The sequence below is a fragment of the Meleagris gallopavo genome, chromosome Z, assembly GCF_905368555.1.
Source record: "Meleagris gallopavo chromosome Z, MGAL_WU_HG_1.1, whole genome shotgun sequence".
Classification (NCBI taxonomy): Eukaryota; Metazoa; Chordata; class Aves; order Galliformes; family Phasianidae; genus Meleagris; species Meleagris gallopavo.
In genome coordinates, this window is record NC_139435.1 from 34,357,335 (window position 1) to 34,366,092 (window position 8,758).

General features: G+C 50.3%; 2 protein-coding genes and 1 long non-coding RNA gene across 3 annotated transcripts; 1 reads left to right on the forward strand and 2 right to left on the reverse strand.

Annotated features, from left to right (window-relative positions):
* Positions 1–538: 538 nt before the first annotated feature.
* LOC146542201 (uncharacterized) lies at positions 539–5,842 on the forward strand. Its single transcript, XM_085213210.1, is given in 2 exon segments — positions 539–3,957; positions 3,959–5,842. Coding segments are annotated over 2 exon segments (711 nt in total). The 5' UTR covers positions 539–3,726; the 3' UTR covers positions 4,439–5,842.
* On the reverse strand, positions 5,842–6,936 carry LOC146542202 (sperm-associated antigen 4 protein-like). The gene is made up of 3 exons (XM_085213211.1): positions 6,793–6,936; positions 6,500–6,589; positions 5,842–6,057 (listed from the first exon to the last, which is right to left on the reverse strand). The coding sequence occupies exons 1-3, from the start codon at positions 6,901–6,903 to the stop codon at positions 5,938–5,940; spliced, it is 321 nt and encodes a 106-aa protein (XP_085069337.1). The 5' UTR covers positions 6,904–6,936; the 3' UTR covers positions 5,842–5,937.
* A 341-nt stretch (positions 6,937–7,277) lies between these two features.
* LOC146542203 (uncharacterized) lies at positions 7,278–8,291 on the reverse strand. Its single transcript, XR_014880389.1, has 3 exons — positions 8,202–8,291; positions 7,822–7,906; positions 7,278–7,375 (listed from the first exon to the last, which is right to left on the reverse strand). It is a non-coding gene; the product is annotated as an uncharacterized LOC146542203 (long non-coding RNA).
* Between the last annotated feature and the right edge of the window lie 467 nt (positions 8,292–8,758).

Genomic DNA, 8,758 nt, shown 5'->3' on the forward strand with positions numbered 1-8,758 from the left:
TGGAGGTCACATGGAGAAAGGAAAGCAGCAGTATAAAGTGTTGCGTGGTTCTGAGATATCTTTGGGGCAGAAAGTGATTAACCCAGCTAAGGCATCAAGATGTGGCAGGAGGAATAAGCTGCTCTGAGAGCGCGTGAAAAGTGACATCACTCTGTACCGAGATAGCAGACATGCATCAGATCAGATTTTTAGTTACTTTGCTTGCTCTTTTTAAATTTTGTTCCTAAAATGTCTCCAGATATCCCTGGTGAATGGCATTTATTCCCACTACCTTTCTTGTGAACCTGTAATGCCTTAGTTCCTGCTTGCTCCCGAGTAGCTCTACAGACATGCACTTTGTTGTGGTTTTGTGATTTTTGTTGTCAGTATTCCACATCAGAACATCATGTGGACCAGTGGGAGTTAACGAGTTAATGTTCTGGTTCCATATCCTGCCTTTTACGGGCACTTTGAGTATCCTGATGGGAAGGGAGGGGAGGGGAGGGGAAGAGAGGAAGAGAAGGGGAGCGGAGGAAGGGGAGGGGAGGGGAGGGGGCGGCATCCCCGGAGGACCTGGCGGGAAGAGGCAGTGGGGCGGACAGAACCCGAGCGTGTCTGCCTGTCCGTCTGGCCCCGGCTCAGCCGTCTCGGCTCGCCCCGCGGAAAAGCACGTGCTTTCCCTCGCACTGTCTCTCGTGGTTTGACTCGCATTTTGGATACTCTTGTCTCTCTCGTTTTGTTTGACTTAGTTACATGCAGTAAATTACCGTTCCTGCTCACATCGTTGCCACTGTGTTCTCTCTTCGTTAAAGCTATCTGCTAGCTCCGTGCCCTTCCCCCTCTCCCGGAGCGCACGGGACCGGGTCGCTGCAAACCGTTCGTACCCCTTCCTTTTTCTTTTTTTTTTCTTTTTCCCGGGGCCTGTGCCCCCGTCACGGACTTACATCTAGGGATAACCCCGTGACAACTTTCAGAGAAACTCTGTAGTGTGAGTGACACACAGAACTTAAGTGTTGATGTGAAGGTTGTTTGCTTTCTGTGGTGGAGGAGCGAGAGACAATAATCTGCACTGCTTCTCTTTTGCCTAGATTTTGCCTGGTTCTTTCCCAGATTGGGACTGGTCCAGAGGGTTGGCAGCAAAGGAACGGCTTGACTCAGAGTCGATGTGTGAACAAAACAGAAGTGAAGACTGAGCCATTTCTCCTGATCTGTTCCTGAGTTTGGAATGCAGTCTGTGAAAACATCCGATACTGTGTGGTTTTACTTTTCTCACCAAATACTTGGGGGCTGATGCTGACTCCGTCACTTCAGAAAACCTTATTTGACGTTTCACAAAAAGTTCGAAATCAACACAGAAAAAGTACTACTCGTTCATGTGTTCAGCTTCCACACTCCTCAGAGGATCAGGGCGTCTCAACCTTGGCAGAATGTTTTGGTACTCTGTAGGATGAGGGGAGGCTGTGCAGTGCTGTTGGTATAACCTCCTTCATCGATCTGAGTCACAAGGGAAAGCAAATTTCAGCTAACACTCATGGAGCAGACGTTGGTCTTAGAAGGACTGTCTTTCTCTTCATAAACAATGCAAGATAGAAAGCTGTTTTTTCGCTGGCCTATTCTGTTGGATTCCTAATTAGTAAAAAATCACAATGTGTGACTTATTCATTAGAGTCAAATGTTGAAGAGCTGTTGGTTGTTCTGTTGCTCAGCATGCATAAATTGCTGCTACAGAAAAACAGTGAAACTCCACTTCCTTAAGCAACGCTGAATTTGCATTGCTAGTTCTACTTGAATATGTGTCTGTAGGCCAGAATTTTACCAGTGCATTTCAGCTCTGTTAAATTCCAGGCCATGGAATTCAAGCCCGCTCTGCACAATGTGAAAGGGATATTAGTAAAGAGACAACAAAGCAGGTCAGAAGGCGGAAGGCGTGTCCTAGGAGAGCTGAGAAAACATGGGTTGATGCTCTTACACTGACTGGTATAAAGGATGGATGCTGTGGGACTGTGGAGTTCCTGCGCAGGAGTAGCCAAAGGGAAAGCCATGAAAGAGCTCTGTGTTGGCTCTGGGGCCAGTTGGAATCTGTGTGCAGACAGTTTCTCTGAAGCTGCCTGAGTGGCAGAAGTGGGAGAGGAACACCCTCCCACCTATGGGAGGTTTCCATGGGATTTGGAGTCAGCAACAGCAGCAGCACCACGGGGGCTGGTTTTGGGGACGCACCACCTGAGCTGCTTCCTCAGCCACAGTGGGTTTCTAAGCTCCGTGCCTGTTGCAACGCCCGCTAGCCTTCACAGATGTCCCTCACATCCCTCCAGACCACACAGGGCTAGGGCACCGTCATCTCCTTTTGCCTGGTTCACTTGCATCCATGGAGCAGAGGCAAAGTGAGGAATGCCCAGTTTCTGCTGGACAAGTAGAAATGGGCTGCTCAGAGGAGGCCTGTGAAGGAGCACCTTCTGCACCACAGCAAACACACATCACTGAGGTGGAACAATTTTGTGTTTTATTTTTTAAAGAAGCTGTTTTCTAGAATGTTTTCTGTATGGGGCTGCTGAATCACAGCCTGAACCTCCAATTAATCACCTGAGGCAAGCAATGAGTCAGCCACGGGAGCACAAGTGAAGGCAAATCAGCTGTGCTGCAGGAAGGGGTGGAGCCTGGCTCCACCTCTCCTAGACCCATTTAAGAGCTGACTGCCAGTGGGGAAGGATCTCTTTCTGGAGATCCGCTCCATTGGAGTTCATCTCGTGTGCCCAGGATCGGGTGAGTGATTTTTCTCCCATTACTCCATTATACATTATATTGGCCAAGCTCCTGGATATATATATACGTACCATCTGTATATCCATTGATAATACAATTGGTGAGCCAGGCAGGCCAAATCTACTTTAGATCATGTCTTTCTTGTGGAATTTCTATAAATGGGTCAAGGGGGAGAACACCGTTCCCCTAGATAAAATGATCCCCGGGCAGATCCCAGGGTTTCTGGGATCTCCTTATTATCAATGGCGACTATAATTGAGAAATGGGGTCCCTTGCGTACTTTGGGGAATATTTCCCCAGTACGCATAACAGAATACTCTCAGGGACTAGACAGAGACATCTTAACTACGAAAGAAAGGCAATTAGCTGCATCCATAGCGGCATGGCCACTGTTAAATGCTTTAAATCAAGCTGAGGCAAGATCAGATAACTTAGAAAGTGAAAATCAGCTACTAAAAGCTCGTATTGACAAACTGGAACAAGAACTTAATGTATTAACAGGGGAAAAAACAATTTTACAGTCTCTAGGTGAGGTCCATAGTATTTCAATAGATGATAGTCATACCTCTGAAGTAGCGGACCTGGTTCAACAGGAAAGCAGGAGTTCTAAGTCAGATCTAGAGGTTCCGCTTATGGCGGATCCCCTGGAACTCTGTCCTACTATAACTCAAAAAACAAAAAAGGTACAAGATAGACCAGCAGGGGTGCCCCCTGACCAATGGCCCCCTGCTGAAACGCATTTGCATGTGACAGCCAGGCCATATACTCCAACTGAATTAATGGACATGGACAGCGATTTCAGCAGAGGCCGAGAGAGAGTATACCTGCATGGCTGCTCAGGTTATGGGATTTGGGGCAGAGAGTGCTATGGTTAATGGGCCAGAAATGGCAGAGCTGGCCACCGTAACCTTACACCCTGCTGTCAGGCAGTGACTATACTCTGCCATCCAGTATACCAATGAGAACCACTCAATAATAGATTGGGTAATGGCAGAATGCTGGATGGTCTGGCCAAATAAAACAGACATTCCATTAAACACAGGACTATGGTCCTCCATGGAGGACCTTCAAAATTACATTCGCGAGTTAGGTATGAGAGAAGCAATATATGAAGACTCGTATGATAGCCCAGATATGATCAAATTCTCGGCGGGCATGCGAGATTTAATTTTACAACAGGCCCCTTCCCACCTATATGGGACCTTAGTTTTGCTATTAAAACCCTCTGGTGACCTCGGAAGCCGTAGTTCAGCAGGCTGCTCAGATAGTAGCTGATCTGGGGGAGACAGAACGCCTGCGGACTAGGCGCAACATTTGGATGTTAGAAGAAGCTGAGGTCCTGCCAGTGACTAACACCAAGATGTTGGCTACTCGAGCTCCTCGATCGGGACCCATAAGGGTTTCCCGAAAACAAATGTTTAACGACCTAATCCGAGCTGGGGTCCAATTTGCTAAGATTGACCGCCAGCCCAACCATGTCCTTCTCCAGCTTTGGAGACAGCTAAAGGACAATCCAAAATTTCAAAACTACCCTAAGAAACCAAGGGTAAGAATTATAGAGAGAATACCAACAACAATATGGAACCTAGAAGACTTCATTGTTCCTAATAGGAAAAAAAAGCCGCCTCAAGTATCTCAGGCCACGATGCCTGAGCCATCGGAAGCAAAAGAATTGGCCCTAACGCAGTTCATGGCGTGACGAGGGATATTAGTCCCCCTAAGGCCTCCAGACGGGACCGGAGGCCCTATGTAGAATTAACAATTTATTGGTCCCGAAGAAATATTCAGAGAGTTATGGCATTAGTGGACACTGGAGCAGAAACGTCAATCATTTACAGAGATCCAAACAAATTTCATGGAAACAGAGTGATGATTGATGGTTTTGGGGGACAAATTATTCCTGTCACCCAAACACGGTTAAAACTGGGGGTTGGGCGTCTCCCACCCCGGGAATATAAGGTATCTATTGCCCCAGTCCAGGAATACATCTTGGGCATAGATATTCTATGCGGTCTGGCTCTCCAGACAACCGTGGGAGAGTTCAGACTTCGACAGAGGTGTATTAGTACTCGGGTGGTGCAGGTAATATTAAGAGGCCAATTTGCCTGCCGAAACTGTGCGGATTACTAATGTGAGACAGTATAGACTCCCAGGTGGGCAAGATGAAATATCAAAAACGGTGCAGGAATTAGAAAAAGTGGGCATTGTAAGACCTGCCCACAGCCCATAATAGGTACTACTGATAGGCCTACTGATGTTGTGGTCAACACTCTGATTTTCATTGCTAAAGGGACTCCCATCATGTCCCTATGGCAGATCAGGACACCTCCTTTGGTGCCTGATATTATTATGCAGCCGCAAACATGCGGCCAGAAAGTGTGGTACACGCGGCCAGGACGTGCCCCAGGACGTACAAGCAGAAGTGTTGACCCAGGATAGAAATACGGCCTGTATTTTGCTCTGGAGGGCAGACCTTCTCCTCTTGGTACCTCTGAAACATCTGTATTTCCCCCTGAGTCTTTGAGCCTTCAGGATCACCGGAAGGAATGAAACATCATCAAAACGTTCCAGTGTTACTGTCAGATCATGTGTAACACCTGGTGACGGTCTGCATGGGACTGATGGAACATAGGACGGACCGGCACCTCACGACCGCATGCCTCCAGTAACGTCATCGAGCGCTGGCCCATAGACGGATGTCAACTTTCACCGATCGTCACTCATCTTGAAATTTACCAACATGTGTCGCGATGAAACTGTATAAGCGTCGCGGTGTATTGGATCTCTGTATTAGGGAAAGCTCACCCTTTTAGTCAACCTAATCATTGGTTCATGCCGTGAAGGGGTGGAGTGTAGGGGGCTGCTGAATCATGGCCTGAACCTCTAATTAATCACCTGAGGCAAGCAATGAGTCAGCCACGGGAGCACAGGTGAAGGCAAATCAGCTGTGCTGCAGGAAGGGGTGGAGCCTGGCTCCACCTCTCCTAGACCCATTTAAGAGCTGACTGTCAGTGGGGAAGGATCTCTTTCTGGAGATCCGCTCCATTGGAGTTCATCTCGCGAGCCCGGGATAGGGTGAGTGACTTTCTCTCATTACTCCAATATAAATTATATTAGCCAAACTCCTGGATATATATACACCATCTGTATATCCATTGATTATACAGTCTTCGAATCCTTCCAAGTCCTTAGTCGGTGTCATTTTATTCCTGCGCTCTTGCCATGAACCTGCACCCGATAAATGCATGTGTGTCCTGCATTTCCCCAGTTGTTGAGTACGCTGAGCTTTATATGCCAGAAGGCTCTGGGGGTCTCAGTCTGCAAAAGAAAGAAGACAGGAGACTTCACTCTTGGCCCAGAAGCAACTGCCTCCGTGCACTTCCTTGTCAGCACGATGGTGCCTGCTTGGGGGCCAGCTCCCTCCTTGGCTGAGGAGGAGGCTTTTCTCTGCTTCCCTTCTCCTGAGCAGCCCCACTAAGGCCCCCTGTGCCCCAGCAGAGCCAATGTCTGGCCTGTGGGAGCAGGATGAGCAGCGGTGGAAGCCCGATGCCGTGTGGTTCCTGAGGACGTGGGGCCTAGCAGACTGCTTCATTCAGCTACCTCTGCCATGTCATGTGTTCTCAGCCCTCTGAACCTCAGCATGTTTCTTCTAGCTGGCGCTGGACCCCTGCCTTGGCACGGACTGCTCACGCTTCTCCTGCCACTGACTTGCTGCCAAAGTGGTCTGGAATGGTCTCCTGCCTGCGCGCAATGACTGTACCTGCAGTTCAAAGGTCTGGGACAGCTCTTCCCTGATATCGTAGGTGAATTTCCCAAGCAAAACTTTGTTCTCTCCTTTCTCATCCAGTCCCTACGAGATAAAGCACAGGGCAGCAGGTCAACACGTGTGTCACACCTGGGCCGCCAGAGCTACAGCAGCTCCTCATGTGGTGGGGCTGAGTCTCCCCTTGAGCACCGCTCCAAGGAAGTACTGGTCCTCTTCTCCAGTATGTTCCCTAGCAGAAGCTGTTCTCTACAGCTACGTCCCAGCCCCATGTACCAGCAGACACTTACAAAGACAGCGAAATCACGGGGAGCGCTGCTGATGTGCCACAAGGTTGTGTCCACTGCGTGCTGCACAGTGACTGCAGTCGGCTGGACTTCTGTGGGCAAGTTGAAGACCATCTGACTCTGAGATGTTTTCACAGGCCAGCAGGATCCCGGGGAAATGTCCAGCTGAAAGCAGAGAGCAGGCAGTCATGAGGCCCGATCAGCCAAAAGCATAGGCAGCACTGAGCATGCGAGCTGCTTTGGTGCTGCAGACGGCAGGTAGGGAAGCAGACAGACATGCCCAGCTGTCTTGCTGGCATGGGAAAGAAAACTCTCCAAGTTTCCATGGAGAGGAAAATATCCATTATGAAACATGGGATACCCCACACCAGAGCCAGGGCTGTGAAGAAAGCTCCTGTTTTGCCCAGAAGTTCTGCATCATACCCTGCCTCCAGCCCCTGCCCAACCCAAACAACCAAAAGCAGCACAGAGGATCTCTGCCACCATACCTGCTTAAAGGTCTCCAGCACATTTGGAGCGCACAGGAACCAAGCCACCCTGCAGCGCCACGCAGACCTGGATGATCTATGCAGGTCTATGGAGATCCCTGAATTGAGAAGAGAGCAGATGAGTGCCAGGGGCCCAGTGTCTCAGCACCTAGTCGGCTCGGGCTATCTCTAAGGCTGCCTGCTGACAGCATCCCTGTCTCAAGTGCACAGAGATGAGGTCTGCGGACAGTGGCAGGCAGCAAGGCCCTGTGCGAAGGGCAGCAGGCTCAAGTCAAGGCCGCACTGCATGGGGAGAGCTCAGGACAACCTGGACCTGGTTTCAGTCCCTGAGAAATCTCAGCAAAGCGCAGTAACTCCTGTCAGGGGCGTGCCAGGGGCACCATTGCAGGGAGCGAGGGCATGAGGGGGCTGAGCCGCTGAGCACAAGGGAGTCATGCTGCCACAGTGATTTAGGCCAGGTGATTTACTCTCATCCGGCTCTTCCTCCTTTGGCAGCGCTGAGCATAAGCCCAGCGTAACAAGACGTGCCTGTCTGGGTCCATACCTGCACTTTTCAGAGCCCAGTCAGACTTTGTGAAGCAATTTCCCCGAGGTCTCACAGGCACTGCCTCTTTCAAGTCCTGGACTTCCTGGGGAAGACAGAAAGCAGTGCAGGAGATGAGCACGTTGGACCACTCCATTCCGTGTCAGAGCCAAGGAACTTTCTCAGGAAGCGTCAGAAAGCAAAACATAGGCCTCGTGTGCAGGGGCCCTCAGACTCTTCATCGGGAAAAATTAAGGGCTGGACACTTGTTTTTGTGTCCCCCGCCATAGTATGGGCCTGGGCACCAGTTGTCCACCTCCACTCGTTCCAGATGAACTGTGCCAGGGTGGGCACAGACGTCCTCTGTGGGAATTCCCTGTCCCTCAGTAATCGTCACTGACCTGCAAGAAATCCTTTGTCAACGATACTCTTGCCAGCGAGAATCCACAGTAGGCACCAGCTGTCATTTGAAACACAGAAAGTTATTTCACTATGGTTTCTAAGGATTGCCATAGTCCCACTGTCTCCCCCCCAAACCAAGGTGCAAGATATTCCCTGAGGAAGTGGAGGACTGGGGCAGAGAGCACATGGCTGCAAGAAAGGACCCTCTTCTCCAACCCTGACTGTAAAGCACAAAGGCTTTGTGCTCCTGCTGCCTCTCCCTGCCTGACAGCGAGCCTGGAAGGACAGGCAGCCTCCCTGCATAGCCTTGGCTGGGCAGAGCACCACTCTTACACTGGCTGGTATAAAGGACGAAGGCTACGGGGCTGTGGGAGCTCCAGCACAACAGCGTCCAAAGGGCAAGCTGTGAAATGGCTCTGCATTGGCTCTCGAGCCAGGTGGGATCTGTGTATGAACAGCGTCTCCGGAGCTCCCCGAGCGGCAGAAGTGGGAAGTGCGAAGGGCCCCGCGGGTGCTCCAGCGCCTGCCCACGCGCTGGAGGTCCCATCTGGCGTTT

Bases quoted from the DNA above. Each gene is read 5' to 3' on its own strand.
- LOC146542202 (XM_085213211.1), bottom strand. From the start codon at position 6,903: ATGGTCTTCAACTTGCCCACAGAAGTCCAGCCGACTGCAGTCACTGTG. The intron at 6,590-6,792 runs GTAAGTGTCTGC...TTTATCTCGTAG, and splicing joins CCCGTGATTTCGCTGTCTTT to GGACTGGATGAGAAAGGAGA. The intron at 6,058-6,499 runs GTACAGTCATTG...TTTCTTTTGCAG, and splicing joins CCCAGACCTTTGAACTGCAG to ACTGAGACCCCCAGAGCCTT.